The sequence below is a fragment of the Argiope bruennichi genome, chromosome X1, assembly GCF_947563725.1.
Source record: "Argiope bruennichi chromosome X1, qqArgBrue1.1, whole genome shotgun sequence".
Lineage (NCBI taxonomy): Eukaryota > Metazoa > Arthropoda > Arachnida > Araneae > Araneidae > Argiope > Argiope bruennichi.
In genome coordinates, this window is record NC_079162.1 from 48,854,421 (window position 1) to 48,870,164 (window position 15,744).

General features: G+C 27.9%; 1 protein-coding gene across 5 annotated transcripts in view; it reads left to right on the forward strand.

Annotated features, from left to right (window-relative positions):
• LOC129958594 (nucleolysin TIAR-like) overlaps nt 1–15,744 on the forward strand; it is a 1,061,871-nt gene that overhangs the window by 647,223 nt on the left and 398,904 nt on the right. For all 5 annotated transcript variants that reach the window (XM_056071175.1, XM_056071177.1, XM_056071176.1 and 2 more), the window contains one exon: nt 11,613–11,670. In XM_056071175.1, coding sequence (XP_055927150.1) covers nt 11,613–11,670 — 58 coding nt within the window. The remainder of the gene's footprint in view (nt 1–11,612; nt 11,671–15,744) is intronic.

The following is a 15,744-nucleotide window of genomic DNA, read 5'->3' on the forward strand; positions in this document are numbered from 1 at the left end:
AATACATAATTCCTCTTTTTAAACAAAATACTTTGTTATTCCTCTAAAATTCTAAAAAAATGAGACTACTGTAAATATTGTCAAGAACTAGAAAAGATAATTAATTTAAAATCCTAACCATTCTAGGAAATCGCGACGAAACCCAATGCCGTGGCACATGGTTCCTCAATCCACACAATGAAGATTTTTATAATTGGAACAAATGACATTAAAATGAAAGGAAGTGAAATAATTAAATAGCCTCAACGTTATTGACAAAAGACCTAAAATGAAGCAACGTTATGTAACTAAACCGGTACTTTGCCCATCATTTCACTGAAAACAAAATTGAAGCATTCTGCTTGGGTACAGATTTGTGATGCGTGAAACATTTCAGCTCGTTATCCATGAAACAGAACCCATTTGTTTATACTTTATTTAGCTCCTAAGATATTTTTCAAACTCCGAATCATGTAGAAATCAAAGAGCTCTGCTTAGAGCTTAAGTCGTTATGAACAGTTTAGGAGGGTTTCCAGAATAAGATGCAGGCCAGAGTTCGGCAAAGTGCCAAGAGGGCATGCCATTTTTTTATTTATTTATTTACTATTTTTTACACGTCCTTTTTTATTTTATTATTATTTTTTTTACCCAGATCCTTTTTTTCCCTACAGTGATTTTATTCGCCTGGCTCTGTACCATGCGATCTCTCATTTCACATGTTCTTGTCTGATATTGGGAGATTCGTAAAAACTTTAAGGTTTTAAGTTTGACACTTCATCCGTCAAACAATGAAAAGAGTTCGCGAAAAATTTGAATAAAGAGAAATTGTTTGTTTGTTACACAGAATCTTTCTCGGAAGTCATGAAGAATCTAGATTTTTTTTACAGAAGATTTTAATTTGCATAAATCATTCATATTTGTAAGTAGCTTGCATTTCATTTTTTGTGCGTAAAAATTTGCGCCCATAAAACAGTATTCATCACAGAACAATCTCTCGTAACTTGACTGCTTCACTGCAATCGTGAGACACTAAAATACTCGACAATGAAATCACATTAGCGAAGAATTGCTCCTATTGTGAGATTCGTTGCGATATCATGCAGTTGTCTCGTTGTGAGCATGGGATAATTTTAAAATGGTATAGTTTGAATCAATGTACTAAGCGACAGAAAAATGAAATCCTTCACTTTATGTAACGCAAATTTTAGGATTAGTTTTTAGAATAATATACATAATTACTCAATTATTAATTTGATTTTATTAAAAAAATCTCCTTTATACTGTAGTCAGATAAGGTGCATGACACTTATGAAGACTTAAGTTTGATTTATATCTCCTTATGAGGATTGTATTGGATTGAATAGGGTTTTGAACTTGCGTTCATTTAATTTCCAGCCTGATAACTCTATCTCCAACTTAGTTTGATTCAAGTGTGTTCAGGGAAGAAGAATATCGGAAGGAAAAGTATTTGGACGAAAGTACCTCGTTATTTAAAAGAACAAAGTGGTCTTTTTTTCAATACTAAAGTTTTTATCATTCATAATTTTTTATATTCATATTCATAAAGTATATCCAATTGTGTTATCTGCTATCTTCTTTAAATTTCTTACTTTAGTGTTTTAGCAAAGTAGAACTTAACAATATGTTCGTTTTCTGAATGCTGTCAAACAAAAAAAATATTATTTCATTCCATTGTGCATCATTCTTTTTTCGAGATTTTAAAACTGCTTATTTCAAAATCTACAGAATTCATTTATTTTTGTCAAAGAATTAAATGTTTATCGAAACAAATTTTAGATTCAACTGAAAATATCAATTTGTTCAACAAAAAATGCTTATCAATTTGAAAAATGTAGCAATATACATATTTCTATTTATTTTAGAAGTTAAGGATTTGTTTAATTGCTTAGGTATTTAAAAATAACATTTATAGAAAGATATAGCTAATGAAAATCCACATTTTTTCTTTCTTGAAATTTTTTTTTGAAAACTTGGAAAATTCAAGAAACGTTTTTTTGAAATTGAATCGAAATTTTTTAACAAGTTATCAGAAAAAAAAATTCTGATGAAAAACTGAAGGAGAAAGAGAGAAAAAAAAAGCAAATCTCTAAGTTACATTCTTTCAAAGTAGGCTTCATTTTAATGAATTTCAATATTATTTTAAAAAAACATCCCTTTAAATTTTCCATCAAAGGCTCATTTTAATAGTTTTATCACCATAAAAAAAGAACGACGATGAAAATATTTTTCTCAAAATGAGTTTCAGAGACTTTTAATTTTCATAATTCCTTACAGGACAATAAATGGTGGAATATTTGACACTGTGCCTCCGTCAGAGCATAGGCGTGAAGTAGCAATGGCATGTTTTTAATGGAGTTATGCATGATGAGATAACCAATTGCATTAGTTAATTTGAAGTGCCGCTTGCTACGTGAGGGGTCATTATCGTCCGGTTCCGAATACATTCTTTGGTAATAATTACACAATTGGTGTTCGGCCTTTGGCTCTATTCGCTTCTAAATAATGACCGTAAGTCATAATTGCTTGTGGTCTATTAAAACTAATCACATTCAATTTTAATGAGTTTGATTTGGACGAGAATTATATTCTAAGAGGATTGTACATAATGCGCCGTTTACATTAGCTTGAAAAATCAAATCTTAGATCGCATACATGGCCGGTGTTTAAATCCATTTATTCGCTTTATTTAAAAATGTGTATGATTGATGACTACATTTCTAGCAATCCGAAATATTTGTTACGATTCAAAATGGTACGATCCTTTTGTTTGCTATTCATTTCATTTATGCTTTTTCATGTTTTCAATATTTCGTATATGTATACAATTAATTCAAAAAAAGATTTTTTTCTAAGATGATATCTGAGAATTCCCTTTGTATTAAATGTTTCTTCATAATTTAAATTTTCTAAAATTCTTTTCATTGCAAAATAATTAATCAGTCAATGGATACTTAAGAAAAAAATACTACAATCATACAATGCATTCAAGCATATTTCGATTTTTTTTCTTTTTTTTTGCGAGCGAATAAAACTTTATGTCCAAAATTATGTCAAATGAAATATAATTTTTTAAATTAGAATATAAAACCTGAATGGGGATTCATCCATACTCGGTTCATATTTTCATATTGTTTTATTTTTAAATCTCCCCTAAGCTTAGGACATAATATTTGCTGGAGCATAATGTAAAGAAAAATATTAAGGATAATTTTTTAAAGCTCGATATATTTTAAATTTATTTTTTAACAGAAAAAAATTAATTTTTAAAATTTCTTTTTATTTCCAGTTTTTCTCTCTAAATTGTGTATATTTATGTTTCTCCAACTTTATATTTCTATTTAAATGTATATAGGTTTTATGACAAATAATATCTTACCACTTCTCGCAAAAGAATACATATGTGAAAGAATAAGAAATACTTGCTCAAAGTATGTATATTTATGTTGCAGTAACAGCTTCTTTTGAAAAATTACTTCATGTTCATTTTCATAATCCATGAAAAATACGAAAATTCAAGCGTTTTTTTATTTTAATCCTAAAGTAAGAAATCAATTTTTGACAATATAATACATTTTTACATAGATGAATATACGATATTGGACTTAAGGATGAAATATGTTTCTAATATTTATAAAATTTAATTGATATTTCAATAATGCAGCTCACAATGAATTATTTTAAACAAATAATCAAAAATCTAAAGTATAACGGTTTGACAGACTGAATACTATGCAGATAAAATAATACAAGGAAGAAATAAACCACATGTTCGAGAGGTTCCCTGCATTACCAATTTCTATATTGATAACCATCATTTCTGCTTCGCGTCGCCATCTGTTTTCGATATTTACATTCCACTGTCTCTCTCAAAGTTTGAATTTTTGAATATAAATTATTCCATTCAAATAAATCTATATGCCTTACATTTTTCTGGCGTTTCAGTCAACTCAATTTTTATTGCAAAACAAGAGGGAAAAAAGCAAACCGCTTCAATTTCATGCATATGCCAATTCTGTTCCATCAACTAATCTTATTCACTGTGTGTCCCAAACGTGAATATAATTTTTTTATATTACATCGCTTTTGGGAATATTTTTCTTTTTATAGAGCAATGCATATAAATATTTAAAGTGTTGAATTTTAGATTTGAAAAACAAATTATTTTCTTTATATAAGTAAAATCTATCATTGATATTCCTTGTTGAATTTGACTTCTCGACAGAAAACTAGAAATAGACGATAATACTTAATTTCCGATGTCTTACAAATGAGCACCTTAAATGAATTTTATGTAATGTGAAAACTTCCTATATTAAGAGCCTTGTTTATCATTAGTATATATCGTGATGTATTAAATTTTAAAAACTTCGATAATAAATGTTATTTTGATATCTAGGAGCAATCATGAAACGAAAACTCATACTATTATTGTAAAAAATTGATACAATTTCATACAATGAAATATTTAGGATGAAGCATTTATAGAACAGACCTGGAGTTAATTTATACACGATATTTATAAAAATCAATAATTGGATAACTCACTAATCGGGTAAAAAGTATGCTTCTAATAAGAAAAGAAAATGAAGAAGGATTTCATATCAATTGTCTATGTACTCAATCGAAATGTACTAATAAATGAAGGATAGCCAAAACTTAATGGCTGTTATTATCGGTCAAAATATTATAACAACTTTGCCGTTATATAACAGTAAATATTATAACAACATGCTATATTTCATTTTAAAAGGTTTTTCGAAAATAAGAGAAAATTTCTTAAAATAAAAAGACAATGTTTGCTTATGATTTTCTTTTTTGAAAAACAGAATTTTTTAATAATTTCTTGCCTTTAAGTAAATCGAAATTTTATTCGAAACGAATCATGAGAATTTTGTTCCCTTTTTTTAAAATTAATATTTTGCGATTTAAGGTGTTTCAAGAATCAGAAATACTGACATAAAAATTAAAATTCGAAAATGCTAAATCTTCTTAAAGTCACATGCCCTATACCCATTCTAGCTATTTGAATTATTTAATATGTTCAAATAATTAATTAAAATTTTACTGCAATTAAATTTGGTTTCTAATTCTCTCTGACTCTTAAATGTGTCAAGAATATCGCTTATCTTTTTCAATATAATAACGATAAACTTATCTATTTAGTTTTTTTTTTATCCTTAAAGAGGAAAAAAGACAAAGCAGTAGTATCCCAAGCTGACTGCCAAATCAACTCCAACTTTAAATTCCCTGCAACACAACGATTACGAAACCGACTGTATTCAAACATCAACGCACCGTACAAAAATGATTCCGAGCGATTTATCTTTACGTACATGGTGATTCCTTCTGCTTTTTTATATTGCTTATCTTTCTAAACCAGAGACAAATGACCGCATATGGGGTTACATCAGCTCCCCTCCTAGTGAATTCCCTAACAGGACGATGAAAGTAAGTAAAAAATAATGCAAAGGGAAGAAAAAACAACAAAATAGACAAAACCCAACAAACAGCCATTCTGGTGCCTTCCGCCAGAAAGAGAAGAGATGAGAATGCATGGCATTATTTTTGCATCATTTGGATCTTTGAGATCAATTGCCTGTGAAACAATAGAGAACTTCTAGCAGGCAACGGAAGCGAAGGAATAAAAAGGCCCCTCAGGCATGCGACCGGTAACTGTGCGTGCTGTGGTCATCAGTGGACTTCTCTTCCCCTCTTTAATACCAAACCGAGGCGTTCCAATGGGCAGCGGTTCCACAACAACACATAAAGATCAAATTGCGGAAGCACTTCGGGATTCTTCTTTCCGCTTAAATGTTTCCAAGGGCAGGCTTTTATCCTTTGATGCCAGTAGGCCAGTGCTTCGGGCAGGATTCGTTAGCAGGACTTTTTAAAGCTTCCATTTTAGATGCGCTTCCTTGCCCTCGCCCCTGAAGTTTTGTGCCCTCAGTAGTTTTATGATACCTCAGTCGAACTGTAGTTATGCAAATGACCTAAATTTGAATGAGAACTTGGGTAAATATCGAATCAAAGCGTAATAAACTTTCCCTTGGGAAGAATTTTCAGCAGATGGGTGAGATTTTGATTTGAATTTGTTACACTTGTGCAAATGTATATTTTGTAGTTCAGGAAGTCACTGAATAGGAGTGTATGAAACATTTGTCTTTACCTTTTCATGCCTGTCTGCAAGATTCTTATTATAACTCATAATGACAGATATTTGAATGAAGGGTGGCATCGAATGTAAGCATAATAACTGTTTCTACAGAAGGAATGAGAGAAATTAGTTGTTTGCTGAAATTTGCAATTGCAATTGGAGTTTGTTACGTTTGTGGGATCCTCTTTCATATTCCACGAAGTTACGTTATCAAATAATATAAAATATTTGTCTTTTATCTTTTCATGTTATTGAATAAGAAAAACTTCGATTTGGATGCAGTAGATAATCTTTGTATAAGCTGCATGGGTTCCTCTTTCAAATAAATTACTTCTCATGCATTCTGAATGATATTTTTAATTAAGTTGGTAAATATGTATCAATTCAAACGATTTAATTTGATAAATGAATAGATATCTAATCTAACAATGTAAAGCAGTTCCTATTGAAAGTCTACAAAAAATAGTACCGTATTTGAATTTTTTTAGAATAAAAAAATATTTTAAGAGTTTTAAACTTTATTCGTGCAATGAATATAAAACAACTCAGTTCCATTTCTAAAGCCTCTTATCCTTAATTTGGAACACTTCAAGACAGATCGTTTATTTCTAGCGTTACAATAACATAAATAGAACTACGACAATGGAAATGACTAAAATTATTATTTTTTTAACTATGGATAAATGCCTGATAAAAATATAGAAAACTATCCCTATAGAAGGATAAAGAAGACATTAGTTGATTATTAAATTTTTAGGCTTGCTTAATGGCTCATAATCTGGGAGAACGATCCACAATGAATATTTAAAATATATATAGATGAAATTTAATCAGCAGTTTGGGCTCAGTAGAGATTTATGCGTAAATTTGAATTTGTGCCTAATATCATTAAAAATGCAAAAACAATTATAAGACATTTAAAAATGCGACCAAAAGTGAAATTTCTGTTTAAATCCAGTCTTTTTTTTTCTTTCAAATTTTTATTCCTTCCTCGACACCTATATATTAACTACAATTTGGGTAGGTTTGGTAAACTCGGTGGAAACTTATTTACATTCTAGATTAGTAAATAAAATGAGAAACAAAACAGTATTACAAGTGATCAAAGTCTTACATAACAAATCTAAGGAGTAAACTATTACTTAAATAAATTAATTGTAACGAATGTACTCTCGTACAATTGTTACAATCAAGAAACATTTTAAAGAAATATTTATACATACATTTAAACATATTATTTATCCTGAGTATTTTTGTAGTAATGAAAAGCATCTTCCATCCATTTCATGGTACTTATCAATGATCATTCCAAAATATTTCGCATCTGTGCAATTCGCATCTTGTTACAAAAGGAAATTTTAAATAAGTGTATTTATTTTTATGCAAAACAATTAATAAAAAAGGTTCAAATCTTTAAAATATTTATAATTATCATCTGTTCCCCAGTAATAAATCTTTAATCTTTTAATCATCTGTTCTCTAACAGATGATTTCTTATTCTAAAATATCCCAGTATAAATCAAGGATTTTGCACGAAATCCTTAACATTATTGAAATCTTTTGCAATTTATTGTTATTAAATACCTTTCCAAATAGGTTTATCAATATTTAATACTTTTAAATGATAAATTAGCATTGACAAATTTATTCTACATTTTCCTTATCCAACTTTTTAGTAAATTGGAAGTATCCTGTATATGGTTAAAAACACACTTATTTTAAACTTTTTTTCAGTTCCCTATTGATAAATGTTTCAAACTTTTCAAGTAAATATCGTTAAATTGAGTTTTATAGGTAAAAACATCCATTTTGGAAAATACTTTTTATTCTTTCAACAATCGAAAATCTAATATATTAACTTTTCACTGTAATTATTAATTTTTGTTGCTAAAATATTTAAATTCAATGAAATTTATTATAATCAAATGTCACAAGGTATAACTAGAAAAATAATGTTTAAATTATTTCATCAGAAAAACATACATTTCAGCAAATACTTTATATTAATTCAGTAGTTAAAAGTTTCTCATACCCAGTAGCACACATTTATTGTACAATATTGTATTATATTAAACAATATTCGCAGTCTTGTATAGTACCGTGCAATCTTGAAAAAAATATAATACTTCGCATAATATTGTGCAGCATTATGTTCTATCTTAGATCAATTTATACAATGTTATCAATGGAATCGCCAAAATTTTTTTTTCTTTTTTTTTAAATTCAGTACAACATGTTTTAATTTCTTATTAATATAGCTATGAAAAGATTTTATTAAGATAACGCTGAAAAGATGGATTTGTTAATCATCATTGGGTTGCAACATTTATTAGTGGTTATTGCCAAAATGAATAATATTAGTGCAATATAATTCTTTATGCAATTCATTGATATTCAATATAATTTACAACACATAAATATATGTATATATACTACAAATATACTATTTGAAAGGAAAATAATACTCCCCTTAATATCCCCCTAATAATAATGCAATCCTTTTTTTTTTTTTTCAAAAATCAACAGTCTTTTCCTCTAGTTTTTAATCATTTTACTAACCTTTAATGTCATTTTGATACCTTTTAACATAATTATATTAAGAATAATTTTATACAGCATGAAATAGAACATTAGAAAAAAAAATTTGCAAACTTTTTAATAATTAAGATTCTCTTGTAAAAGTATTTTCCAGTATTTATCAGTGTTTATCGCAAAAATCTTTTTAACCTCAATGTAATTCATTGTAACCCTATGTTATTAAATATAGCACAAAAATGAGAGGTTTATGAATAACTTAAAACTGAAGAGCAGGTTTTTTCAGCTAAATTAAATCATATGTATATATACTACATATGTATATATACTACAAATATACTATTTGAAAGGAAAATAACACTCTCAGCAATATCTTTTTTTTTTTCAAAAATCAACAATCTTTTCCTCTAGTTTTCAATCATTTTTCTAACCTTTAATGTCATTTTGATACCTTTTAACATAATTATATTAAGAATAATTTTATACAGCATGAAATAGAACATTAGAAAAAAAAATTTGCAAACTTTTTAATAATTAAGAATCTCTTGTAAAAGTATTTTCCAGTATTTATCAGTGTTTATCGCAAAAATCTTTTTAACCTCAATGCAATTCATTGTAACCCAATGTTATTAAATATAGCACAAAAATGAGAGGTTTATGAATAACTTAAAACTGAAGAGCAGGTTTTCTCAGCTAAATTAAAATTCATGCCTGTGCGTCAGGTGCACTTTTCTATTTTTATTCTGGTCATCAACACTTCTGTTGCCCTTAGAGCCCTGTAATCCAAAAGAATTATTTTTTATTGCGGTATATGTCAGAAAATTCTCCGGTAGAAAAAAAAATCTTCAGGAATACTAGAGAATCATCTTAGAATAGCTCCTATGACCGAGCTGTAAAGCCTCGCTGCAGATGAAAAATAGGAAAAGTTATTAACATTTTAATTAAAGAACAGAAGCCTTCTGTGTCTTCTATCTTAATTGAAATGTTAATACAGCCATTTTTTTCGCAGGGTCCCTATTACTGGGGATAATTTAGCACATCTTGCTTTTAATAAACAAAACTAATCCTTGAGCAATGCACAGAAGACCCGATATATCATCAGAAGGATACGTAGCAAAAGGAAAAGAATGACTTCTGTAGAATTTATTCATTTTAAAACTTGAATATTTCGATGAGAGTTTTTTTTTCTATTCGACACTGTAATGCACTAGGGCCAGAAAATTGCGAGGTGTTTTTGAATAATAAGGCTAGGAAATAAAAGTGTTTCGACGAAGTGCACAAAAGAGACTTACCTCGCAAATTAAGTTTCATAAGAGGTTTTAATTTTCTCCACCTTCTGTCTTTTTTTTCTCTGCTTTTGTCGTTTCTCTTGACCGAAAACCTTATTTCATCATTTTTTTCCCTCTCGGTTGAAAATTGTCATTTCAGAATATTAGCTATTAGAATAAAAAAAAGGGAAGAAAAAATTATACATAACTGCTAATGCTCCCCTGTTTGCGCTTTTGATTAGATGAACGATAAGTGACTAATTAACGCTTGGATAACATTTATTCTATGCAGATAAACTAACTGCATTCATTCTTTCTCTAACTGGTTTCCTTTTCTCCATAAAAAAGGACAACCTCTCGTTTTGGGAAGAACCATCTTCCAAATGTATTTCTCTAATTTTGCTTTAAATTTTCAGTTCAAGAAATCCAGTATTTTTATTTAATTTAATAATCGTTAACAATATAGAATTTAATTCAATGGCTTTAAATATACAATAATTTTACATTTTTCCAATATGAATATGAACAAACCATTGACTTTAAGAAGTAAATATATTTATTCCTGTGTGTTTTCTCACGATATTTGAGTTTTGAAAATCTAAAAGTTCTTTATATTAGTGGTGGCAATACTATGGCAAAAATACTCTTTAAATTGCTAATTATTCCTCTAGAATAAAAATTTATTAACCTTTTCTTTAGTGCCCAGTATTTTATTAATTCTTCTTCCATGATGATACCTCTTACAGGAACATACATTATTATATGATCATATTCATAGTATTAATTTGGTTAAAATTATCAGTATTAGATTAAATATTATTTTTTCATATGCTATTATTAATTATTATTTTAATTATTTTATTTTTAAATTTAATCTGAAAGAGAAAGGCTTTGGTGAAATTTCCTTCAAAATCAAAGTATGCGAAATTAACATTGCGATAAAATTTATAACGCTAGATTAAATTAAATCATTACGGGTCAGGTCCGCTTTTGTTGATTCTCAAAAAACATTTCATACTTTAAAGATTATTTTTCATTAAACAGAAACTGAAAACATACTTAAATCTTTCAGTTATTAAAAAATCGTCTATATTTTATATTTCATATAACAATAATGAATACTTGAATAAGGTGTAATGAAGTCTTATGTCATTTTGAATAAATTAGCATTTTATCAAATAAATGATATAATTTTTGCATTTTTAACTCTTAAAAATGCAAATATAATACGTGAAATTTCTCATTTCTTCGAAGCCAAGTATAATTAAAAGACAACATTTAAAAAAAGCTAACAGAGTGCTATTCTAAGGTTCTATTGAAATTCTAATTGGTTATTTAAAAAGGATCAAGCTACTACATTGTACTATCAAAACTTCTAAAGCTTAAATAATTATTTTTATTTACCAGGTAATATTTGAAACTGTGCTAATAAAACTTATAATATGATTTTCAATATTAAAAGAAATCGAAATCTCGAGAAGGAAATCTCCACTGAAAGCAGTTCTGTATTGTGTTATTTTTAAATTGCTTAAAAAGTCATTTGAAATGCAAATGCTAAGAAAGGGCCATACTGGTACATTTTTTTTTTGGTTTTTAGTATTCATATTTATTTAAATAAAATGAAAAAAAACTAATTTCTCTATATTTCTTTTCAGGAAATGAAGGTGAATTGGGCCTCATCACCAGGAAACACTCCGAAACAAGACACCAGCAGTAAGTTTTTATATTTAGAATTATAATCTAAATGTTTAGTTGTATGCCTAGCTAGAGAATGCATGTATGTTCTAACAAAATACGAATGTTAAAAGAAGTTTTTTTCAACATACGGACTGAGTTAAAAACAAAATAATTCTTCTGAATTGTTTTATAAAATAGATTTTCTGAAATAAATAATTGATTAAAGTAAGTGAGCGTAGGTATATACATTAAGCGATTTTATGAATTATCCAATTTATTTTAAAATATTTATTTAAAATAAAAATATCATATAAGCATATTTTGAAATAAATCTGTTGAAAATCAGTTTTTGGGTGGAAGGCGCTTTTATTTTGCATTCAGAATTTTTCATCGATAATTCAAGAATTGTTTCAGCTCTATTGCTTTCAAGAATGACATACATCTTAATATGTCTTAAATGGAATGTGAAACATAACACTTAAGGAAAACAGAAATTATATTATAAGTAATAATCTCAAAAATAATCATGATGCCTCATATTTAATTATAATTATAAAAAAATTGCAACGAAAACACTTAATCGCTCATAACTCTTAAAATTCATTCTATTCTTTATTCATTTTTATACAAATTATTTATTTATTTAATCAAATCATTAAAGTAAAATTCAAAAATGTTTGTATGCTATGGAAATACTAAACCACTCAATAGCTTTTCTTCAAATTTTCTCGCAAACACTATGAAGTTTAAGAGAGGTTTCTCTGAAGAATTCGTGACAATTAATTAAAAGGACTATTTTTTTATTAATAAAAAAAACAATGCTCCATTTCAAATCAGCATAAGATGCTCCATACTACTTTTAACTCAAATTTAGATCAATTTAGATAAAAGCAAACAAGCACTAACATTTGCTCTTGAAAATTTCAAAACATATTACTATTTAACATTCTATCCTGCGGTGAGTAGTATGAATCATATTTCGCCTAGAATGAACATTTGTTTTAGATTACAGTTGATATTTTGCCTGTAATATATCACAGTGATGATCATTTGCTATCTACTTGAAAATGTATATTTATATGAAACCTAGCTTTCAAGATATAGATATTTTTAATGTTATCCTACCACCATGTTAAAATTAGATCCGAAGACGATTTCATCTCGGTCAACACCAGGCATATTAGCTAGTATTGAGTAGAAATAATCATTTTACCCTACTTATCTATTAGTCTGTTTCTTATGGTTTAATAAAAAACGATTAAGTCATAAAGGAAACAAAACTAATTGTAACTATTTTAGATTAAAGGATATATAGAGCATCAATATAGCTTATACAATTATTTAAACTGAATAACAAATTCACTTATATTTCTTCTGATAAAAATTATCCTTGCTGATCATTACACATGTTTATGGAGATGATAAACTTTAGAATAAAAAATTATAATAAAATTTCATTTTTAAATATTTTATTTCAGGATATATATTCATATACAAATGAAATAACATTTAAATGCATATTATTAAATGAAACGAGCAACTAATAGTAAATATGTTTAATTCACTGATGGTAAATTGAGTAAATATTTTAATGACTTTTTTCATGAAACAATGTTTTTTTTAGGTTTAAATATATCCGAGACGCTACATGCATCTTAATTTTCGAGGAAAATATATAAAATTTAAAATGAGAATTTCTGTTGTATATTAAAATAAATATGGATATGCATTTAAAGTTTTCTGACTTCTTTTTACAATCAATATTAATTAAAAGAAAAGCAGAAAATTTTAATACAAATTCGTTATATTTTACATGCAGTTGTCCCCAGAAAAATAAATTTTTAAATGAAAACGCAAAAAAAACCAATTTATTTTTATTTTATATTAATGATAAATTAATTTTTAAAAAACTAGAGATTCTGGAACGTTGTAAAATTTAAAGTTTTTAGACATGCTTTTACAAAAATCTACGCTAAAATAGTTACATATTTTTGACGTATCCGTATTCTAGAATTTATATATACAGATTTTAATAATACTGATTCTTTGATTTTCAAAAATACCTTATCAAGTCCACCAAACCTATAACAGTAATTATCCCTTTGTTGAATCTTATATCCTCATATATTTCGTTCAACCGTATGTTAATTCTTTCCCTTTCATATCCTCATAATCTCTCATCATTCTAACCCACGTTCTATTTATAATAACCGAAAACTTTACTGAAGCCTCTAAGTATCAAAAGAAGATTAGCTTCCTATGAACGTCTTTTTGCGTTTGACACCTTACAACACCAGTGAATTTAGAGTCGGGCTTCAAAAGCGTGACTATCACAAACTCTAAAGGTTCCATTAATTAAATGTTTCGCAAAGACTTTTTAACAAATCGCGACGCTTCCAATAATTTATCTTGGAAAAATCAAAAACGTTCGCGTGCAACCGCAGTGTCCAAGTGACGATGAGATTCCTTGAAGACCGACCGGGTTAATGTCTTATTGTTTATGTGCTTTGGTGAGCAATCAGCTAAAATCGTTACGATGGCTATGATAAATTGACCGTTGTGTCTCAGACCTGTAGGATACTTAATTATAAATTGAAATCCGATGATTAATTAGGGAAATATTTTTGCTTTGGTGGCGTATTGATCAACCTGCCATGTGCTACGGACTTGGAAATTAGGTTTGTCAACTGTGATCTTCGATATATTATACGAAGTCCCTCTCTGTTGTGGATGGAAACAAGCATTCACTTTCGATACCCATGGGAGTTTCGAATTTAAATGTAGCCGAGAGAACTCATTTAATTCAATCGCGTTGAAGTATTGCACTTTCAGTGTTTCGGAGATAAAATGAATTTGAGGGGAACAGTCGGACTCCGGTTCAGTTATTTCTGATTATTGGACCAGGTTAGACATTCCCTTGAGAACAGGTGAAGGCCAGCCAGGGCGACCATTTATATCTCATTAATTTACGTTAAATCTCTATTAAATTTGCCACAGAAGCTGAAAGTCTGTATCCCTTTGTCACATTCTCTAAGTCAATGTCATATTTTAATAACGGTATTTGTTTTGTAATTATATAATAAACTTTGAGGTTTATGTTCTAAATCCTATTTTTCAAAATCTGTGCCAGAATGTTCGAATATATTTCAGAGTGATTTTTAGAACTTCCATTATGAAGCATAATAGACCTCCTAGTATAATGAGTAATTACGAATGGTTTTAATAAATTCAAAACAATCTCGGAATATACTATGAATATTTTTCTGAAACTTACTGCTGAAAGTTAGTATCTGTGTGACACATTAACCAGCAGTGTTTGTTTCCGGATAATGGAATAAACCAGTGTGTTAAATTAATTGCATTCTTTAAATTTGGTCTAAAACACAAGAGAAATATTTTTAGACTTCGATTTTTAAGAAATGTTAATTATCTTCCACAAATAAATAACTTTGTAAATTTTTAATAAAAACAGGTTAAATTAAAATTATTTATGAATACATCAAGGGTACTTACACTAGAAATTGTAAATCTATTCATCTTTGTTGCATTCGTAAATTTGAACCATAATAAACGCATTTGTTTCGAAATAATGTTATAAGTTTGCCTGTTTTTATCTGATAGACGATATTATTTCAAAACAGTTTGGGATTCCTTTCATTTACCAATTCTCAAAGAATTCCAGAAGAATACGATTAAATTTGTAATCGTAAATAATTATAATAAATGTTAAACGAATATCATTTATTTTATCATAGGTAACTACCATAGTTGATACTTTTTGCTAACTCGAAAAATATTGTTTATGAGTCTCTTGGAATTTATTTTAACTGTAAAATCCGTACATTTTTCTTTCTATCAAGACGTAAAAATAAATTATTTCATGATTCATCTTCCAAATTTTCTCGCAGCGTCTTTACTCTCAAATCTATTTAATTAATTAATCCAAAGTATGTATATTCTGATAAAGATATTGTTAAAAATAAATCAACAAAATTAATTCAAATGACACCAGCGTACGTTTGAAAATAAAATTGCTTAGAAATTGAATTATCATTATATATTTGTATATAATCTTAAAGAATAAATTTAAACATGCATTACACATGACAT